The 23153-nt window shown below is 36.8% G+C and overlaps 1 protein-coding gene and 1 long non-coding RNA gene across 2 annotated transcripts in view; one reads left to right on the top strand and one right to left on the bottom strand.

The window, feature by feature from the left end:
• LOC120333040 (uncharacterized) overlaps positions 1–23153 on the bottom strand; it is a 104900-nt gene that overhangs the window by 312 nt on the left and 81435 nt on the right. Inside the window, exons 14-20 of the mRNA XM_078119456.1 lie at positions 2942–3010; positions 2369–2455; positions 1945–2028; positions 1572–1613; positions 1349–1444; positions 1044–1091; positions 481–579 (exon numbers count right to left, since the gene is read on the bottom strand). Coding sequence (XP_077975582.1) covers positions 481–579; positions 1044–1091; positions 1349–1444; positions 1572–1613; positions 1945–2028; positions 2369–2455; positions 2942–3010 — 525 coding nt within the window. The remainder of the gene's footprint in view (positions 1–480; positions 580–1043; positions 1092–1348; positions 1445–1571; positions 1614–1944; positions 2029–2368; positions 2456–2941; positions 3011–23153) is intronic.
• On the top strand, positions 4999–5905 carry LOC144431203 (uncharacterized). Its single transcript, XR_013479872.1, has 3 exons — positions 4999–5084; positions 5397–5467; positions 5629–5905. It is a non-coding gene; the product is annotated as an uncharacterized LOC144431203 (long non-coding RNA).

Below are 23153 nucleotides of genomic sequence, written 5' to 3'. Positions count from 1 at the left end.
TATGCATATGATGAATTTATAAATTCGAGGAATAGATTAAATTACCAACCAAGTGGATGGTGGCGTTCTCTAGTTTGTCTCCTCCGACGAGTTCCACGTTTTGGACCTGATGTGGGAAATATTTTGGTATGAAATAGAACAATGTCATGTCGTATTGGCAGTGACTGATAAAATACAGGCACAATATGAAAATAAAATCTTTTTTTTGTCACTATTACATGATTCCTAAATACTTCTCTGTCATGGGATATCTCATAATCTTCAACTCTTACATTTTCAAATAAACTTGTGAGTATGTGATTCGATAGATGTAGGCAGAATTCAGCTACATCACAATGGTTCTACCTATTATAGAGTATAATATTCGATTCATTTACCCCATCCCCGCGCTAAAATGTTTTAATCGTATCAAAGACCCATTTTTTTGTACTTGATTATACTTATGGAAATATTAATTTGTAAGAAATGAAATAATCTAACCAGGTCCGTCAGTTGATGGATATGCAACTGTTGGGGGCACAGTGTAGTCTGCGGTGGGAGGTGGAATACGACTCATCTCCTGGCGGTAGTCGGGAGAAACTGAAAATAAATTTTGACTTATTCCTTTTTGTGCGCTTAACTGTTATCTACGATTCTACGTTGAGCATATTCTTCAACCAAAATTTTTTCTCAAAATCTCTTAACAGATTTAGAAAACCTGTTAAAAATCGATGCCGTATCAGTAAATTAAAATGTGTTTGTTATGGTGATGTAACAGTTTGATCACAATCGTAAAAAAGCAAACATCTGTCGCATCGTCCGATATGATTCCTGCTTTTGCTAGCTTTTCAAATTCTACTGTAACAATATGGCATCAATTTACTTTTTATTTTTATGACGACTTGACAATATTTATCACAACTTGGGTACATAGTATGAGTATTAATTTCATTTATACTTAACAGAATAACAATTCGAACGAGGGGGTCTGAAGCGAAGACAAAGGGTACAAATAAATTCCTTAATTCTATTTGACAGAAATACAACCATTATATTTTACATACCACTTGAAATACGATATCCAGGAAACTGTCTTTCATGCGCATCAAATTCTGTAAATATACAATGATAAATTGAGGTACTGCCATATTTTTTGACCCATTTTCTCTTTTGTAAAGAATTGGTATACAACGCTAAATTTTGAGCAGAGTTCTCAAATTCAGTGCGAAGATAATTGACTATCTATTGATGAAACAAGTTCATTATTGCTTCATTGTCATGCTTCCCAAAAGGATGATTATACAAGCGGAGTGAAATTATAAAAAGCTATTATGTTCTAAAAGTAAAGGCATTGAATATCTCCCCGCACCTGTTCTCGCAACGTATTGATTCCGTCGGTACTCTTCGCTTTGATTGTAATCAGAGTATTGTTGATGCACATATCTAGCATTCGGTTCTTCTTGAACTGAATTATAAAGCGTTTAAAAATGAAATTGTTGTACTACCCAATCTGGTGTATAATTCAGTATATTATGTTTGTGACAAGCGTGTTACGTCGCAGGGATAAAATTCTTATGTTTCAAACCACTAACCTTTCGACGACGAGTGTAGTTGCTGGTTCGTATATTGTTCACCTGCAAATATTAATGTTTTCGTGTGAGTACGTGTCTATAAAATTGTGTTAAAATGTTCAATCATAAATTAGAGATTAAACTATGTTGAGTCGTCGTAGACAGCTATTTTGCGACCATGACCCCTACTAGTCAGGGTAAATAGATTAGATGAGATCAATGAAACCCACCAATCGATGGCAAAAGTCTTTCAAATTAATAATAAAAGTCAAAGGATTTTAAAAGAGACGTTGGAAAATATTTTAAATTCGCGGTACAATATGAATGACACGTAAAAATTGCCAAGCAGAAATCCAAATACTCACATTATATTTAATCATATTTAGATACCAACCTTGGTTCGAATTCGGATAGACTGGGTTGTTTGTAAAAATACCAGCTCTGGATTTTCTTGAAAATGTTTTTTCTTGACGATCATCTGTCAACGTATAATATACTTGAAATGTATACTGAATTTAGGAACCACGCCAAGAAAATATGGAAAAAAATATATGGTTTTATTAAAATGCAATTTTTAGTAAAATATGATGATAAATATTCATCATGTGGGATATTTACGATTGTTCTAATATTCCTCGTGATTGTTCTTATTCATATGTTGAAAAAGTAAATGGTTTATGTGGTATTCGTTGTGCCCACGAAGATCAAGGCTCTGTCTGGAGATAGGAAAACCCTCATGAGAACCCGCTTTTGAGAACAAAGTACATAAAAATAGTAATAACAATCAATTTATGTACCAGGTTATGTGACAGACCTACCTAGGGGCGTATAATACATTTCTCCGTAATTCATTGGCCCTCTTCTGCTGTTGTTCTTTCCAATGTCATTTTTTATTGGATACCCTTCTATAAAAATCAAAATTTATTTAAGTTGGATTTGTCAATTCGCGCTGCACCCAAAATATTTTATGTTACTTCTAATTAATCAGATTATTTGTCCAGACTCACACACGAGTTACTTTTTCTTACTATGATGTGTTAATATTATTTGTGTTTGAATATTTTCGGTAGTAGTGGTATTTTTCATTTGCTACGCAAAATCAAATCGAAAATGAATCTCAAAGAGCAGAAAAAGCCAAAGTAATAGTAGCCAAAGAGCTTACAAATTGACTATTTTCTTTGGGGGTCTGCTATCTTCATATTTTCTGTATGGTTATTTTATTTGACAATTTTATTCTCACATTTTTTAACAATGAATATTGTCGAAGTTTGTAAGATAAAGTCATGCCAGACCAGAAGATTTCGAAGTGAATAACATTCATATATAGGAATTCACATTTTGACTATTCGTTTTTTATATTATTGGTATTGGTAACAATAATATTAAGCCACCTTCAAATCTCGGCGTTGTTAAAGCATCAACGGCGGATGAAGTATCCATGTCTTCACTGTCAGTGGGACCTTTTGTATAAAAATTTAAATGAAGTAAAATGATTATCATATAAATAAGAAAAAATTTGAATTAGATAATGTGGTAAACTGATTAGCATCTATTGTAACAACAAAAAGCAAAAGAAGGGCAAGCCAAACCGGTACATACAAAAAAGCTAATTTTATATAATTTTGGATATAATAAAAATATATCAGAACACCGTTCTTGAAAAACCGTAAAGAGAACAAGCGAGAGTCGTCGCAATGTGTTCATTTTGACAAACTTCAACAAATCAAGACAATACAATAATTCATTACTGTTTAGTTTAGGTTTAATATTACACTCACATTAATTTTTTTAAGCTTTTTCCAGTAATTATTTAAATTTGCAGGTATGCTTCGGTAATTTTACGCATACGTAAGTGAACTTATACTTAAAACCTAGTTTCTTACGGTGATGGGGCACTTCAAAAATACCGTATTTCTCCGCGTATAAAGGGGAGGGACAAATAACTTTACAAGATACTTAATGTCAAATAACATCACATCATGATTGGCAGATGTTTCACAGGCAAATACAATAAACATATTACCACATATATATATATATATATATACAGAAAATTGGAGCAATGCGAATAAAATATATTTCATTCAAACTAGTTCATTCAAATGTTACTGAATCAGGATATTTTATGTGGAACTGCCACAGATTTGTATCGTCACAACATGAATTGATTTTTTGCGTGTATCCTGTGCGTCCTCTGACTCGGAGAATCTTCCCCCAAATTATAAACAGTTCATTTTGACGTAAAGTAAACATAGAAGGATAGAACAAAACAATGAGTAAGATTCTACTCAAGAACTATGAAATGAAAAAGGGCCTTGGGAGGCATAAAAGCAGCACAATAGAATATAGCAGCATTCACATTGCAGCTATGTGAACAACAGTTCATTCTATTTTTGGTTGTTTCATTGAAATAAACTTCTAATTTTTGATAATATAGTTGAGATGTTTTGAATAAGGCGTTTTAAAGAACCTTTGTTTGATACATATAATACAGATGAACTTTTATACAAAGCAAACCCATATACGAACAACACGTTTTCCTATTTGTTACAGGTAAATTAGAAAAATCACGAAGCGTTTATGGTCATAATGAGCATGATTTCAATTGTTGAATTACTCTTACTATTGTCATCAATTGCACTGATAACAAATGCAAGTCAGTTACAGAAAAGCTGTATTTCAGAGGGCATGGAAATCGATGCTGGAAAGGTACGGTGGAGATGAAGATAACAACTCAAATTGAGACTAAATTGAAGAGAAGTGTGTTGAACCCACTTGTTTTTGCTGATTTTAAAGAAAAACATGACTCTTTAAGTTAATATTAAAGTAATTACTTCCAATCCGTTATTAGTCAAAACCATTTTCGTGTAACTAGTATTAAATTCTAATCAACCAATGCTAACATACACCGTGTTTCCCAAATATAAGACAGGATCTTATTTTAATTTTCTTTCGAAAAATAACACTAGGGCTTATATGGGAGGATGCCATTTATCAAAAACAAAATTACGAAGTAGAAAATTACGAGATTTTCAAATATGAAACCCGATATCCATTTACTTAAAAATAACACGTTTTTATTAAACAAAAAACTTCCATTATTCAAAATTGACCATATCATCATCCTCTGGAATGTCATGCCAGTCACTAGATTCATAAATTCCAATGAAGATTTCACTCATTGAACCTTTTCCTTTCTCACGCGTTTTAGTTTAATCATTTGAAACGTGTAAGAGAGATTTCTAGCCTTCGATTAGGTCAAAACAAATTTCACGCTATCGGCTAGATCTTATTTTAAGGGTAGGGCTTGGATTAAAATCATTTTTAAATTTGGGCTAGGTCCTATTTTCAGGCTAAAGGACTTATTTTCGGGGAAACACCGTAATAATTAAGTTTTTTCCATTTTGTAGTTATCAAAAACTACGTGGTATTCTGGACTGGTGAAATAACGTCTATGGTCTCTTGTGCCAGATTCACTAATATCACGTCTACAGAAACTGGATTCCAAGCTGTTTCAAAGGAAAATGGGTCCAGGTAAATATATGAAAACAAAAAGCAAAATCTACAGAGTATAAATGTGTTACAATAAGTAAAATATTGTTGAAAATAGATAAAATTAAAAATAAATTATTTACCTATAGTGATTCTTCTACATTTTCATATGTTGTTTAAATTACCAAATCTACCTGAGTACTCGTCCAAGAGTTACGAGTCTATTGCCTCGGATCTGGTAGCATACTAATTAATAATGTTTTCCAATAAATTCTCGAAAACACAATTATAAATGTAAAAAAGATAACAGGTTGCATAGAAGGAAAATTTTTGTAACACCGTTTTATTTGCCAGATATGTTGAATTTGAATTTCATGTTGACTATGAAGGAGATGGAACTTATCATATTAGGAAATCAGACGATGGTATGTTGTGTACACAAAATGTATCCCAATTGAATGCTTTCAAAACGTCGTGGAAAGTTATTGATTAGCATAACAATAAAAAGTACTAGTGAACTCTTTTATTATTTTCCTTCTAATTTAAGACATTTGTTAATTTTTTGACACAAATTGAACGTTTGCAGAATTTATTCACCTCGAGCACGGAGAGGAAATGAACGGACTTGAGAATGAAGCTGTGTCAAATATGGGTAAAATTACTAATACATGTACATATATAATATAATATTCGATATATAGATAAATTATTATTCTTTTGTTGGTCTGCAGTTAAACTCATTTAATTCTATTTGTTTTAATCAGACAACCTTTGAGACAATGCAGCTATAGTTTTTCTTTCTGACTATGAAAATTATTTTGCGGCTTTGTTATGTCCACTCGACAAAGGTATGAAAACTTATATCGAACTTTTTAGGTACTGGAAGATATTGTAAATTAAATTACCAAGTCGAAGTATTTGTTGTTGCATCATGAACTAGTACAAATACCGGAATATAAATACTCCTTCCATTGAGTTCAAACGTTTGTTCTCTACCCATTGTGGACATGAACAGCAGTCTCGTTTTGCCTTAGCTATATATATATGCAAGGTCTGGTGAACAGGATTTCGGTCTGGTCAACAGGATTTCGCAAGTAAAACCAGAGCCAACTTATTTTTAGAATGAGAGCTAAAAAAAGACAAAGTTATTAGTAGATTATCAGTAGCATTGTACATTTCTTTATGTTTATATATTTATTGGTATTCGTTATTCACCATATACTTTCTTTTCATATAGTGGGTAAATCATTATTTACTGATAGCCTAATAAACAAATAGTGATATATAATTATCTATGATTTACCCTATGTGGGATACCTTGTGACATCAAGATGCCAAAGATCAGATGCCCAATCAACGAATGTGAATTTGAAACAGAGGATGAGGCCTCTATTGTTGCTGCATTGCTGAATTTACACGCTACCACAAACAGCGCACAAAAAACTCAACAACCCACAACCCAAGTTGAGAAAGTAAAACGTCCAACCATCACATCTGCTAGCTCAACTGAAGAATGGACATATTTTGAATCAAGATGGACAGAATACAAAGCTGCCACAAAAATATCTGGCCAAGACATAATTTTCCAACTATTGGAATGCTGTGACGATCCACTGCGCAAAGATCTAACTCGCACCTCACCTAATCTTACAGGAAAATCAGAACGAGACATACTGAACGCTATCAAAGGAAAATGCCATGATCGCAAGAGTCAAGCTCGCCAACATGAAACAAGACAGAGACGAACCTGTAAGAAACTTTGGCGCCCGCATTCGTGGCCAAGCGACAGTCTGTAATGCAGTCCCTCATGCAGTCAAGATGTGAATTATACAGAAGAAATTATGCGCGACATCCTCTCTAGAGGAATAGGTAACTCCGACTTTCAACTAGATCTTCTTGGGAACCCGAACCAAAACATGACCCTGGAAGAAGTCTTCAAATTCGTCGAAGCCAAAGAATCGGGCAACAGATCCGCCTTCAGACTGTTCGATTCCCAGTCCACAGACGCCATCAGCTCATATCGAAATTCAAGTCAAGCCCACATCCGATAAGATGCAAGCCACATGTACTTACTGCGGAGAAACAGGACACGGCAAAAGTTCTCCACTGAGAATCAAATAACGTTCCTGTCCTGCTTTCAATCAGACTTGCTACCACTGCTTGAAACTACACCATTTTGAATCAGTTTGTAGTGGCAAAACATCGTCAAAAATGGTCAAACCATCACAGGAACCTGATGACATGGAGAACTCTATGTCCAATTCATTATGCTCAGTTTACAAGAATTCATCCAACGGAATGGCTCTGGACGACCACCAATATGTGCCAAAGATGGGAAAAACGCAAGTCAGATCCACAGCCATTTTTTGATATTATGATCGACATACTACCATCTGACTTTGCTAAATTGGGGTTTAAAAAGAATTTCAAACCCCAACAACAATGACTGCGACCAATAACAAATGGATACATATCCTTGGCGCCCTAGTTGCAAGATTTTCAGGAACAACTGATAACGGGAAAATAGTTCGTACCCGTCAGATCATTTACATTACCGACAGCTCGGACAAGCTGTTCTTGAGCAGGAAAGCATGCATTGAACTTGGTTCAATTTTTCAAAGATTGGCGAAGTCAACAGGGAAATGACATCAATTAACATGACGGACAAAACTTTGACAGGGACTAAGAATGGTGACATATAAAGATGCACATGTCCTCGCCGCAAACTTCCCCCACCAATCCCAACGTCGTTACCATACTCGCCGAATGGGGAAAACCGACAGAAGCTACAGGAGTATCTAATCGAATAATACAAATCTAGCACTTTCAACACCTGCGAACACCAACCGCTCCCTATGATGGAAGGGCCGCCAATAAAACTTATGATAGACCCTGAAGCAAAGCCTGTCGTTCATCACACACCAGTACCAGTACCCCTCCACTGGAAAGAAGAGGTAAAAGCCGGCCTAGACAGGGACACTTATAGGACTATAGGATATTGGGTAAATTATCTGCTTTTGGTTAATAGATTACGTGTTTAAACTTAGTCACTCTAATCTTAAAATTAGAAGTAATATCTTAGTCATAAAATACGTAACAATTAGACGTACTGTAGGGCAGGGGTCCGCAACTACGGGGTCGCGACCCAAATTTGGGACGCGAAACCCCCCGCTCTGGATCGCGAAACAATTTGAATTTTCCATAAATATGAGCATTGCGTCTGTGTAGCGTATTTATGTATAACAACTTTATAAATCACTGATTATAATTATGAATGTTTCCCCGAGTATACACTTCCTTATTTACTGTCGTAACATTGGCCAATCAGCATAATTGCAAAAATGAAGTAACAATAAACGTTTCAGAAGCGATCAGATACTTTTTCCATTCAGACAGTCTTTCGTGGTTGTGGATATTATCTCGTCTTGGCAATTTTCGCGTGTTGTTTGTTAGTTTTTAGTTGTGTTTTGGTAAATATACGTCCTAATCAAATAACTAAGTCCTAATTCTTAAAATAAGAACCAATAATTTTGCAACGGTAGAGTGTAGATTCAAGAGGAAGAATTCAAGAGATCAAAAGTCGAAGAAACATTCGTTACTTAGTTGTTCGCATTGTTACATCCTACTACGTAGACTTTAGGTTTTCAAAATGCTCCGTACGCACCCTTAGGACTCCGTTAAAGACACTTAGACCTCCGCGAGCTATTCGTTCACTTGAAAACTGTCCTCGACCCACTGCCCTACCTCAATTTACTTATCTATCCTCGACCCACTGCCCGACCTCCCTCAACTTTCCTATCCTCAACCCACTGCCCTATCTCCCTCAACCTTCCTATCCACGACCCACTGCCCTATCCCCCAACTTTCGCATCCCCGAACCACCACTCTATCTCCCTGAACCCTTCCCTTCTCGACCTACTGCCCTATCTCCCTCAACCTACCTATCCTCGACCCACTGCCCTATCTGCTACAACTTACCTATCTTTGACCTACGGTGCTATACTATTCAGTACTATTATTTGAACTTTACTATCTTGCGACCAACTTCTATGGGTTAAAGTGGTCGTGTATGCCAATGAGATGATTCAATCGTACGTCGACAAAACAGGATTGACGGCATTCGTATAATATGTAGGTTGGAATCTCAAATGGTAAACAATAACCATAATTGACAGTTTAAAAATGTGTTACTAATTGGGCTACTGATGGTTTCTTGCTGGGAATGACAGTTTTCTAAATTTTAACAAGCCGTTTGAGCAATAGTGCTCCTGTTCGTATAAAGTATTTTTCTTTGACATTTTATAGTAAAAGCTGCGTCCTTTGCAGCTTCATAAGTTTCAGATAAGATAAGCTCAATTTTGGGACTACACGCTGGATTGGAGGGCAGTTAGCAACGCTAGCTACGACAAAACATTTCATGGCTTAAAAATAGTTAGGAAGGAATTACACTCACTGAGCGACTTATATTTTTGACTGTCTTTGACTATTCAGCCTCCACAGCCACGTAAAAAAAATTTGTATATACAACAAGGATATGGCAGAACATTCGTTGAAAAAGACTAAGCGTGCAAATATTCGATTACTTCCTCGTCGTTTTGCCCTGCACGGAAATACAGGCGACATTAAATAGTTTCTGAAAAGGAACTCGGATATTTCGATATCGAAAGGCCTGTTAAAATTTTAAAAAACAATGACTCCAAGCCCGATGCCATCAGTAGCTTAATTAGTAGCACATTTTTAATCCACTAATTATGGTTATTGATTACCAATTGAGATTCCAGCCTACATTTACGAATGCCGTCAATCATGTTTTGTCGACGTACGATTGAATCATCTCATTGGCATACTCGACCAGTATAACACATGGGAGTTGGTCGCAAGGTGGTAAAGTTCATTTTGACGGTCGAGTCGTAATTTAAGCGCCGTTAGATTAGGTACTCAGTGGTATAGCGTCGTGGGTCAAAGATAAGTAAGTTGAGGGAGGTCGGACAGTGGGTCGAGGGTGGGAAGTTTGAGGCAGATAGTGCAGGGGATTGAGGGTAGAAAAGTTGAGGGAGATAGGGCAATGAGTCGAGGATAAAAAAGTCGGAGGGGATAGGAAGGTTGGGGAAATAGGAAAGTGGGTCGAGGATAAGAAGGTTAAGGGAGATTGGGCGGTGGGTCGAGGATAGGAAGGTTGAGGGAGGTGGAGCAGTTGGCCGAGGCGAGGGAGACAGGGCAGCGGATCGAGGATAGGAAAGTGGAGGGAGATAGGGCAGTGGGTCGAGGATTTGAGTTGGAATGACTGTATAACTTCACTGGCTCTAAAGTCTAAATCAGAGGTCGGCAATCTTCTGTCGTTCGCTGGCCAAAATAAAAGTTGCAAGTCATTGTCGGGCCGCACGTATTTTAGAAAGTTAAAAACCAAAGGAATGACCAATGATTCACATTTTTTCACCCAGAAATTTCAAGCAGTGCGCGAAGACTGATTATTTGAATATTTTCAGCGTCATTAAACCATTTGCGCATCAACTTTTTTACGTTTGTTGCCATTTCTCTAATTATAATCAATTATAGGCTTAATAAACGAGTGAATGTGAATTATATACTTGTTAGGTTATAGTATAATTTAGTTTCTCAAAACAAATTTTGACACGTAAAGAATATATTCGTCAATAAAGCTGTTTTGTTAATATAATTCAGTGAAACGTCGCGGGCCGAATCCGAATGTGGTTTGCCGACCCCATATTCAAACCCTCCAATGAAAGTTTGATCATTTTACTGTGTCGGCGATATTTGTCTCATCACTGCATCTAGAAATCACTGATACATTTATGCATAGACCGAATTCGATATGAAAGTATCAAATATGATTGGCTTCATAACTGCAAACTCTCCCTTAACAACGAAACATTGCGATAATCCTAAGTGCTGAAAGAGCAACTCAAAAATACGATTTCAATCCATTCCTTGCTAGTAGACGGTTAAAAAAGTATTCCATGGTTGCCGTAGTGTAGTATATTAGTCAACTCAAAGACGAGCAACGATGAACACAATTGGATTAATATGACAAGACATTTTAAATTCACGGGTCAACAGCCCCACAGGGATATATTGCATCTGGCGATGGCTACAGCAGACGTTTTGACGAAATCGCCTCTGATATTTCTGACAAAACGAAGTGTATCGATGACACATTATTATGGTCGGACAGCATTGAAAAAGCATTTTTCCAAGCTGTTCAGTGGCTCGAGCTTAACCGATGCCCGGTCCTGGTTTGGCATGGTGAACCAGGTATCATACGCTTTTGCATCAGATAAAAAGATGTTACCATTCCGCCAATAGCTCCAGCCGTCGACCAAATTTGTCTGGACGGAAGAACTCAACCAGCTCTTCGAGGAATCGAAAAAAACAATCATCAGAGAAATTGAATCAAAATCTATGACAAAGATAGACCCACATGCCTAACCACTGATTGGAGCAAAACCGGGATAGGATTCCGGCTTCTTCAAAAACACTGTTCATGTCCCACACAAAACCCATTCTGCTGCAAATCAGGATGAAAAATAACACTTGTCGGTATCACGCTATGCGTCAGTAGAAGGCGAGACCCTAGCTGTTGTTGACGCCCTTGAGAGAGCGCGCTATTTTGTTCTTGGGTGCGAGAGTTGCTGTTGATCACAAACCACTCTTGAAAATATTTGGAGACAGATCACTGGAGAACATTTCGAACCCTCACCTAATGAACTTAAAAGAAAAGTTGCTACGCTACCATTTCAAAATGATACACGTTCCAGGCCTAAAAATCCTAGCGGCTGACAGCATGTCAGGACATCCAGTTGGTAAAGCAACAAAGATGACATTGATTGATGACATATCTGCATTAGATAACGCAATCGATACCCTTTCTACCTGGCTCTTTCATTGCTAACATCTGCATATCTAATGAATCAGAGAAGTTTCTCACATCCTGCGAAAATGCCACCACAATCCATGCTCTCAACAGCCTACAATCAGTTACATGGGACGACGTAAAAGTAGCCACTAATAGCGACCCAGGCATGTCAAAACTCATGAATATGATCAAAGATGGCATCCCAGAATTCCTATGAACTCCCCGTGGAACTACGCGAAAATCATAGATTTCGTAACGACCTCCACACCCACGACGGGATAATACTCTATAACAGGGGTGGGCAACCCCTGGCACGCGTGCCAAAATTGACTACAAAGAATTATATTATGACGTAACAAAAGAGTGAGGTCCCGAGAAATTTTGTCGAGAAGAGCGCAGCATTCATTTGGCTACATTCCTACGTAATATAGTTCGTCTGTGCTGCCCTTTTTCTCCATTTCTGCCTGATTTATGAAGTATAGCTCATGTTGGTTAGAGTTACTATTTGCTACCTTACTGTTATAAATTGATTTCGAAAGAACTATAAGCGATTAGGGAAGGGAATACAAGAGAGAAGTGCAGAAAACGAATTATTGCATTATTAGAATGCCATTGCCAAAAACATTTCGTGTCTTAAAAACTTTGCAACTGCATTACTCATGTATGTTTTCATTTACATATGCTTGTGAATCTCTGTTCTTAGTTATGAACTTTATTAAGTCTTGTAACAGGAGTATCCCAAAAGATGAAACGAGTAGTTTGTCTATTTTTTTGAAAGTTACCAAATATAAAACCAATGTAAAATCTCCATCAGCGGTAATGCAGCAGCAGATAGCTCACTGATATAGAATAAGAAAAGTAATCAAATCTATTTGCCGGACTGATATTTTACCGAATAGTGGATCTGTCTGTACATGTTTAAAAAGTTTTTTGTTTTGACAGTAGCAAAGCATTGTTTCTATATTGGTAGGCACGCGGAAGAATTATGTCGTTAAATTCAGCCGATTTTGGCACCCGAGCCGAAAAAGGCCTACCCTGCTCTACAAGAACCGGATTGTGGTTCCACCGTACCTCAGGGAACGCATCCTAAAATCCACTCATTCGGCCCATCAAGGGTATCATCTATGTCAGGGATGGCGAACCTTTTTCAATGAATGGGTCAAAAATTATATTTTTATCGCGGAACAGAAGAGAGTGTGTCACAGATATTTAATCAATGTTAGTATCTATACAAGGAACTTCTGAAACAAATCTTCTAAGCTTCTGTCGGAGTTGGTATAGTTTTGGGCTTTACTTATGCAGCACAAATTATTTCACGGTTCCAAAGAGTTTAGAGGGAATTCCACTTTGATAGAGTTATATTATCCTATCAGCTTTCAATCACATTAAGGCACTTTTACACTGCCCCATTGTTATTTCAGATTTCTAGGTTTTTATTTCAAGTCTGAAAGATTTTGTTTTCTCAATGGAATTATAGGCTAGAAACAAATAAAATGTAATATAACATCTAGTTCTCGTATAGCCCCTAAAACAGTCTGCAGATGCACATCTGAAAGAGACCGAGAAATGAACAGATCTAATGCATTGTTATGTCATAAACGATGTCAGAGCCAATAGCTGAATAATGGTACACATCAGTGCAGACATGCGTCCAAGATTAGGGGTTTTGAAAATTACCGGCCCGAAAATTAACAATTTGAATATGAGCGATCGCAGCCCTGACTGTGCAACTGCTGGTACATTATAATAGTTTAGTTATTGTTAGATTAATTCAAAGCCGGTTTTATCAATTTTTATCACTGATATGTTAGCAGTTTTTATTTTATTAGGGCCTTGGCGGGTCACGAATAAAACGCGGTGGGTCACTTTGTGACCCGCGGGTCAGTGGTTCGCCATCCCTGATCCATGTCATGACATCACGAGCAGAGACATCCGTTTTCTGGCCAGGCATCCCAAATGGTATCATAGCTGCGAGAACAAGATGCAAGCACTGCAATCGTATGGCACCATCTCAGCCAAGCAACCCACCTGCGCCCACAATCCAACCAGAATATCCATTCCAATTTATATGTGCAGACTATTTTCACTATAAAGTGTTTAACTACTCTTTGTCTTTTTCACTATAAAGTGTTTAACTACCCTGTCATAGTCGACAGATATTCACAAATGGAGAATTAAACACGGATGCATTCCAGCGAGCGATGCTACAATATCGCAACATCCCAGATCAGGATACTAAAATGTCTCCGGCCATGCAGGTATTTGGTAGGCCAATTCGGGACTTTATTCCTATTCCACCCGGAAAATACGTACCTCAACAGACATGGCGAGAAACAAGAACAGTCAGAGAGGAAGCCTTGAGGAATCGTCACATGAAGGCTGCGGAACGCTGGACTGAACACATGCGACAACTCCCTGCCTTGGAGATCATGTCCGAATCCAAAATCGAACTGGCACACATCCGAATAAATGGGATAAGACTGGAATTATCATAGAGGTGAAACAGTTTGACCAATACATGGTTAAAGTTGACGGATCTGGTCGAATTATCATGAGGAACAGAAAATTTCTTAGGCGATATGTACCAATGTATCTTAGGAGAAACAAGAACAGCCAGAGAGGAAGCCTTGAGGAATCGTCACATGAAGGCTGCGTAACGCTGGACTGAACACATGCGACAACTCCCTGCCTTGGAGATCATGTCCGAATCCACAATCGAACTGGCACACATCCGAATAAATGGGATAAGACTGGAATTACCATAGAGGTAAAACAGTTTGACCAATACATGGTTAAAGTTGACGGATCTGGTCGAATTATCATGAGGAACAGAAAATTTCTTAGGCGATATGTACCAATGTATCTTAGGAGCCCAATTATCGACCTCTTTCAAAATATGGCATCCCCATACATGCCACAAATTCAACATGGCGCACGTCCAAAAGCGTTGACCGGTCACGAACAATACCACCCGATGATGAAGCAAAAATCCGTACTCCAGAAGAATAAACACCAGAGAGCGAACCCAACCACCCGCAGAAACCAACAACTGAGTCCCCGATGACACCAACATCTTCAAACTATAAGAAACTACCTAGAGCAGGGTGGTCCAAACCCAGCCCCGCCGCCGCTTCATTATCTGTGGCCCGCGTCACATTCGGAGAGTAATCAATAAATCGCATTTCGTGTTGTTTTGTAATCAAATTAATCAGAAAAACATATTGTTACATATTAATGATACATATATTTGACACTAATGTCACTGAATTGACTATAGTGTTATGGCTAGCTGAGGCAATTGGCGAAGTTGAATGATGTGCTTGACAGTCTAAATTATTATGTGGCTTTCTATCTTTTTGGTCGGGAATATATGCTAACAATATAGGCATCATAGAAAACTGAAAATCAAATGCGGATTCTATTAGCCTGGGATGGCTATGTCTGATAACTATGTGTTTGCACAATAAAAAAAAGCGTTTATTTTGTATTGCACTGTTTACCTATTCTTGTCACTATTGTGGCCCGTAAACAATAAAAAAATAAATTTGTGGCCCGCGGAGCCGACAACCTTGGATCACCATGACCTAGAGCGTTATCCAGGCTTCAACCTTATAACAACCCTGGTTTATACGAATAACTTCACACAGGCCTAATACCTTGCCAAATAAAGATCTACCACTTCGGTCATTAAGACACAAGAAAACCGACTAATGACACAAATTTAAAATAATTTGCAATTATTGATATTGCAAAATTGTGTCAAACATTTATTTGTCACAATGCTCATTTATATATCAGTCTTTGTCTAAACTGAAACGCTATCCAAAAACTTGGGAGCGCATAGTGGATTATCAGTAGCATTATGCATTTCTTTTTGTATATATATTTATTGGTATTCGTTATTCACCATATACTTTCTGTTCATACATTGTTTACTGATAGCATAATAAACAAATAGTGATTTATACTTATCTAGTTATAGTCGTCAAACATCATAACTTTACTTGAAGCAAAGATAAAAAATATTCCGTAAGAGAAATATTGTCAGACAAGCCAACTCAATTTGAAAACCTGCAAACATTTTGTGATTTTCATTCAATGCTTCGGTAAGATTGTGGGTTGATGCGACAGAATGTGCAGAGAAGCTGACAAAATAACAAAAGTAAATTTCCTTAGATAATTAGGTCCTCATAATTAGCGCCTATATAAACAGACACGAGTTATTTGTATTCATGTCAAATAGCTATGAGGCGAATTTTATCCTATAATAGACGATGCCCACAATGAACGAATTCATGAATATAAATTTCGAAAATCGAATGAGGCCGCAAAATGTAAAACACTGACCAGGTGAGCTACTGGTGCCACCATGTCTTTCACGTTCGCATTTTTTTTTTTCAATTTTCATGATATCCAAAGGTGAAGAATTAGCCTTGGTGTTTCCGGCGGAACCTCATACATGCATGAGAATCAAATATTTCACTTTGGCCATTCATTTGCGTCCCATATTCAGATAATAAACATATATAGAATGGTCTTTAAATTTTTAGCAATTTTATCGATGTTCGATCAAGATTCGTCTGAATATAGAGGTTTCATCTGCGTCCGAGGATATTTTACTGATGCAATAATGGCACAATCTGAACTCAAGCTGTGAACAACCAAATGCGCAATTGCGCAATCTACCTTACGCAAAGCGTTACGCACGAAACTTCGCGTGAACGTTATCACAACAAAGTCGTCGTCGCCCTTTGCGTTGTTACGCAAACTTGGCGTCAAAATAGTTGATCAATTTTGTTCACAAACCATTGGAATCGATAGCACAAATTCTGCGATAAAATGAGTTATGCGTAATTTAAGAAAGTCATCCGTATATCTCTTGATAGGTAATTGAGTATACTTTTCAAAATTTTATATAAATTGATGACACATTTTTAAAAAAGTTGTCAAATCTTACCAAAATACAAAAAATTAGTAGATGGGGCTAAAAATAGGCTTACACATCTCATCAAAACATCTCGTAAGAAATGATGCCAGTTATAAATAAAAGACTAGATTAGCTTTTATAAGACATACTACATACCATCTGATATCTAATGGGTTAGAACAGGGGTCGGGAACCCATGGCTCGCGAGCCATATATGGCTCTTTTGGTGACGGCATATGGCTCCCAGAAAAATTTAATATTCTAAGACTAAGCTTACTATTGTTACGAGATCCCAAACTCTTTTATAGCCGAATTTGGCAGGAAATTCCCAATACGTTTCAGAACACGCGCCCAGCACATGTCTATGTTATGTAAGATATTACTAGACAGGCATTGTGACAAACAAGGGGGTTCTGGAACATATATTGTGACATCACAAAGCGATATAGTTTTAAAAACACTACGGATATGCCTAAACGAAAAAGGCTGATGAGTATCGTAGATTTCAACTTGGGCTGCATGTGAGCAACCGTTCAAGGCCCGCAGCGACTCCATGCAGCATCAGAAATCATATTAAATGTATATTGACATTATATGTGTTGACTTTTGAGTAAACATTTCAGGCCTGATTAAGTGAAGAAATGGTATATGGCTCGCACGGAAATGCAATTGAAAATATGTATATTTTATGGCTCTATTGACCAAAAAGGTTCCCGACCCCTGGGTTAGAAGTTACATTGATTTAAAATTAGGGATATTACAAATTTTTAACGCGTCGAATTGATGAGACGCCGTGGAATGTCAGGGTGAGAGAGTAGCGTCGTTCTGGGGATTCAGAGTTCAAGGAGTTAATATACCGCACCAATCTGCACCAGTCTCTCTCGAATTTGGCCAGTACAAGGTTAGAAAGAGACCATTTAGTAGCAAGAATACCGTTTATCAGACTTACCAAAAAACGCCTAAAATCAAGATGATCGTACACAAAATCATCCTCATCCACAAATATTTTGCTATATGGCGCATATTCATCAAACTTCAAAGATATGTGTTTTTATGTTGTTTACAGTCGGTTCATGTTCAAGAAGTCGGCAATTGCTTGTTTTAACTTGTGGTTGTATCGCGCGAAATATTTGTAGTATTATCAAAAACATAAAACTAAATCTCTCAACATGCGACTGCGACTAATGATTCAACGTGTTACTTCAATACAAACTGAAGCCTTGATTTAAGCTAATATCTGTGTTTTTATCTATACTAATTTTATTACATTTAATTGGAAATACACAGCATACTAATATATACATATTTTGAGTTTTAAACTACACCAGAGTATAAACGTTGTTTTCATGATTTGAATATATTTTAACGCTCCAGATAATGAATATATTTGAGAGGGTAATATTAGCCATCAATTTAATTCTTTGGTATAATTGTCTAAGTTATCAACATAAACACATTTGGAAAAATGCAATTTCACAATTTCCCATCCATTCCCTATTTCAATCATTTTGTTGAAGACTCGCAACAAATCTTCTGCTGTCAGGTGCCGATCGCGCATTTGTAACCAAATACTTCTCGAGCTTGCTTCGATATCATTGTTAATAAGATTTCCCGTGTATATTATATAATTTTCGTAATCATTATGCATAGAACGCATCAGCGTCGGAAAATCCTCTGCGACTTTTTCATCAGTTGTTTGCTGTTCCGACGAAGATGCGTCGATATCTTTTGTTAATTCACTTTCAAACCTGTTCCGATCACCATTCATAATTCGATATCTGTTGTCTCCTATATAATCAGAGATTAGGGGAATCTTTTTAAATCTTCTCTTTTTGATATTGTAATCTAACTGATAAAAGAATCTACCACGTTCGGTTGATTTATATTCGTTCGCTGCAACACACCCTGAGATGCTGTCGATCCTTAGGTTAGCATTCAGAACATCGAACCATACCACGTTCGGTTGATTTATATTCGTTCGCTGCAACACACCCTGAGATGCTGTCGATCCTTAGGTTAGCATTCAGAACATCGAACCATTTACCGTCCAATCTGCCCCAGTTTATCTGATACGCAGTATCATGTCCCTGAACACTTTCCTCATTGCCATACGTTGCTTTTCTTACAAAAAAAATACAAAGCCCTGTGTTACTTCAAGACAAACTCACCCCGAATTCGAGCAAATAGCTGTGATTTACTTCTATCCGTTTCATTACATTCACATGGAATATATATAGAGTTACCATATTTTAATGACTTCAAAGCGGGACGCCTCCAAAGACCAAGACCCGTTAGCTGTGATTTTTTTGACTTCACATTTTCCGATTTTACCGATTTTCCGGCTCAGTTCAAAAATAGCAAGGAATTGACTTTAACGATACAAAATAATTTGAATTTAGATTTTTTTTATGTACAGCAAAAAGAAAAAGAATAATAAAATTGCCTGCCGCTTTCAAGCAATGAGAATTTACTTATTATACTCTATATTACTGTTTACTAACGATACAAAATAATTCGAATTTAGAATTTTTTATGTACGCTTTCAAGCAATGATAATTTACTTATTCGCCCAACCATATTGTTCTGTAGATAACACCTTCTTTAAAAAGACGTTGTTCAATGTTACATTCTTGCGTACGACTTTTACGTCCTGCTGACTAGCAACCTCTTGACGTACAGGGCTTACACGTAACAAAATTGTACCAATGAACCGCCAACAATGTTAGCGGAAAACAACGGAACAAACAAAACCGCCTTCAGTAAGTATAGGCTTCCGGCACGCTACACAGCAACAACAGTACCAAGAACATGCTAATTGGTAATGTTCGTGTATTATGCTGACTTAACGCCAAACCGGAACTTTTGGCTGAACGGTCGGGACGCCGGGACAAGACGTGAAAAAGTGAGAATGTCCCGCTTAAAACGGGACGTAAGCCTAAATATAAAGTATATATATATATATATATGTATATATACAGGGTGTCTCAAAAGTAAGTATACACATTTAATTATGATTTTCTTTTCAGGTACTCATCATAGAGCGTTCATTTCATCAGGAAACATCCTAAAAGTAAAATTTAGATATTGTTTGCATTTTTCAACAACCCACAGAATGACAAGGAGATTGACCCAAGAAATGAGGTGAAAAATTGCTGTTTGGCAAGAAGCATATAAATTAGGAAGGCAAAGTATTATTAACTAAGAAATTCCCTAGCGACACACGTCTTTTCACCAAAATGCTTTTAAAAACGTCTGTCAAGTGTTCCACTTGTGGGACACATTCGGACAGGCCCTGGGGACATTCTAAAAGAACAAAAAACAATGATGTAATATTTAAAATAAAATCGGCATTTATATATTACCAAGCAAAATTTCTAATTTCGGCCAAAGGCAAGTTATTTACTTTTTCGAACCTGCATCAAAAAAAAATTGAATCTGGTTTACATTTCATATTGGGCTATGGGTCAAAAGGTATCCTAATAGTGCTCAAAACATAACGCATTTCTAGACTTCCAAGCACTTGATGAATCAAAAACTGTCGAATTGTGCCAAGTGGAGCATGTCCCACTAAACCCCGGTCCATTGTTTCCCACAGGGAACAAATATTTTCAGACTACCCCACGTCGAGATTAGGAATGCACATCGAAACGCCAACGTTTTGAATATTTTACAGCGGACTGAAGCTGAAAAATATCAGACGTCGGTTTGTCATGTTGGAAAGGCTAGGGTAGAAAAACAATAAAACTTTAATGCTAAAATTTTAGTTTCAACCCTTCAAACAAATTTTATCCCATAACTTACGTCGCTCACAGCCGTTGTCCGTTTGCGAGGACGTTGTAACTCAACGAAGGGCGGATTCAAACATTGAACCGCAGACCTGATTTCGGGTATAGTATGAGTGTGAGAGTTGATTTTCTGTTGTGCCCCGTGGCCCACCTTCCCTTACTTACTTTGAGGCACCCTGTATAATATATATATCAAATATTTAACTACTCATCAAAGATAAAAGTTGACTTGAATATATTTTAACACTCCACTGAATATTTTAGAGAGAGTAATGTCATACAACACATCGTTCTTTGGAAAAATTATTTTCATTAGTTTCCTACATATACAAATTTAAAAATACAATATTATACGGCATTCCATCCATTTCCTATTTCGATCATTTTGTTGAAGACTCGCAAAAAATCTTCTGCAGTCGGATATCGATTGCGCATGCCTACCCAACCCCTCTCGAGTTTCCTTCGATGTTTTTGTCAATATATTTTGCATTCATTATGTAATTTTTATAATCAGTATAGATAAATCTATATCTTATCTTTGAATAATTTTCGACAAGTTCTTCTTCAATTTTACGTTGTTTTGGTAAGATTACATCAATGTCGCCTTCAAAGCCTGTTTCCAATTTCTCCAAATTTTTATGCATAATCCGATATTTTCCGGCGTCTATATATTTGTAATGAACTAAACTTTTTGTATTTTTCTTTTTCGATGTTATAGTCAACCTCATACGCAAATCCTTCGCGCTTGTAATCGTTTTGTAATGCATCCAGTAATGCAAAATCCATGATGCCTCTTCCAATCCATTTCTCAAGATTGAGTGTGTGTGCACTAACTAGATTCGTTCAGATTTCAGAATAAAAATTCATATTTGTAGTGCAAATTCCCGTGGTTTGCATGGATGACATAGATTACCCTATAGTTGCTGTGAGCAGGAGCTGCGTGTCAATTGATTAGCTACATACAAAAGTATGCGATGATAGTGTATGTTTTTTGAGGTTACAGACCCTGTACGAAAAAATGTTGCCGACAAATCATTTCACGTTTCTTTTGCAATCAATAAAACGCGCAAACAAGGAACATATCATGATTATGCCCTTCTTGTCGTAGCGACAGACGCAAGGATTCAACAATTTAACGTTGGTTGCTAAAGATGAAAATAGATATATCATTCACAAGTTTGCTGCTCTTTATCCTTTGCATTTGTCTGGATGGTACCCCTGTCACCTGCATTACTAAGGATAAAAGTATGTATGGCAATGGGCAATTACAAATCACCCAAGCGCGGAGGATTTGCTGATACGATTGGCACAACATCGAACGAAAAAAATACAAAAAATCTCCAGTTTATTATAAATATATAGACGACGAAAAATATCGGTTGATAAATAGAAATTTTGAAAAAATGGAAATTGGCTTTGAAGGCGGTATAGATGCAATTTTACCAAAACAACGAGATATTGAAAAAGAACTTGTCGAAACTTTTTCTAAGATAAGATATAGATTTATTTATACTGATTATAGAAACTACATAATATACGCAAATTACGTTTGAAATATGCATTCAAGATATGTTTAAAATTGGTTCTATCATATATATGCCTAGAAAACATACATCAGATGGTCGTGTGAATTCACGGTATATCGATATACATTCCTTGCTTGAAAAAGTTTCATCCATGCTTGAATCGCACATAAAAAGCGAGATGTACTGTTTACCCCTAAGTACGTCTTCAATATCATTACAATCGGAATGAAAACACACATAAAGCAAAACGACATGTTATTCTCTTGCATCCAGCAGCATTGAGTTTTCACAGGTTGCCCTGGCAAACAACTGTACCCGAATAATTTTATTGTTGGTTAGTGAAGATGGGAAGGAACATTTTATTTTTGGCTTCATGTTCTCATATTTTTAACTGCAACGTATGGCAGCAATGAGTAAAGTGTTCAGGGACATGATTCGGCGCATCAGCTGAACGGAGACATATCAAACGGAGAATGGTTCAATGTTCTAAATACTAACATAACGATCGACAGTATCGCAGGATGTGCTGTAAACATCGACTATAAATCAACCGAACGTGGAGTATCATCACATTTGTACGATTACAATATCGAAAAATGCAGTTTTAAAACGTTTCTTCTACAAAAACTCACTAAAACGTACAAAAATCTCACTATATCCACATTTAGTGTAAGATTTCACACTCATAACTGAGAAAGTTTCCGTTTTAGATTGTCTGTTTCAACTGGTCAGCTTTATTTTCATTAATATTTAGTTATCAGGCATAGCCAACCAAGGCTAATAGATTCCTCATTCGAATTTAGTTTTCTATGACGCCTGCTTTGTTAGCATATATTCCCGACGAAAAATCACTTTCTATTCAATATTTGTATAGAATATTTTCCAAACACATTGATCGTTATTTGTCATTTATCAAGCTAAAACATGCAAAAACTACAAAAAAACTCACTAAAACGTACAAAAATCTCATTATATCTACATTTAGTGTAAGATTTCAAA

The sequence above is a fragment of the Styela clava genome, chromosome 13, assembly GCF_964204865.1.
Source record: "Styela clava chromosome 13, kaStyClav1.hap1.2, whole genome shotgun sequence".
NCBI lineage: Eukaryota > Metazoa > Chordata > Ascidiacea > Stolidobranchia > Styelidae > Styela > Styela clava.
The sequence above is the reverse complement of the archived record's forward strand: the minus strand, read 5'-3'. Positions and strand labels throughout refer to the sequence as shown.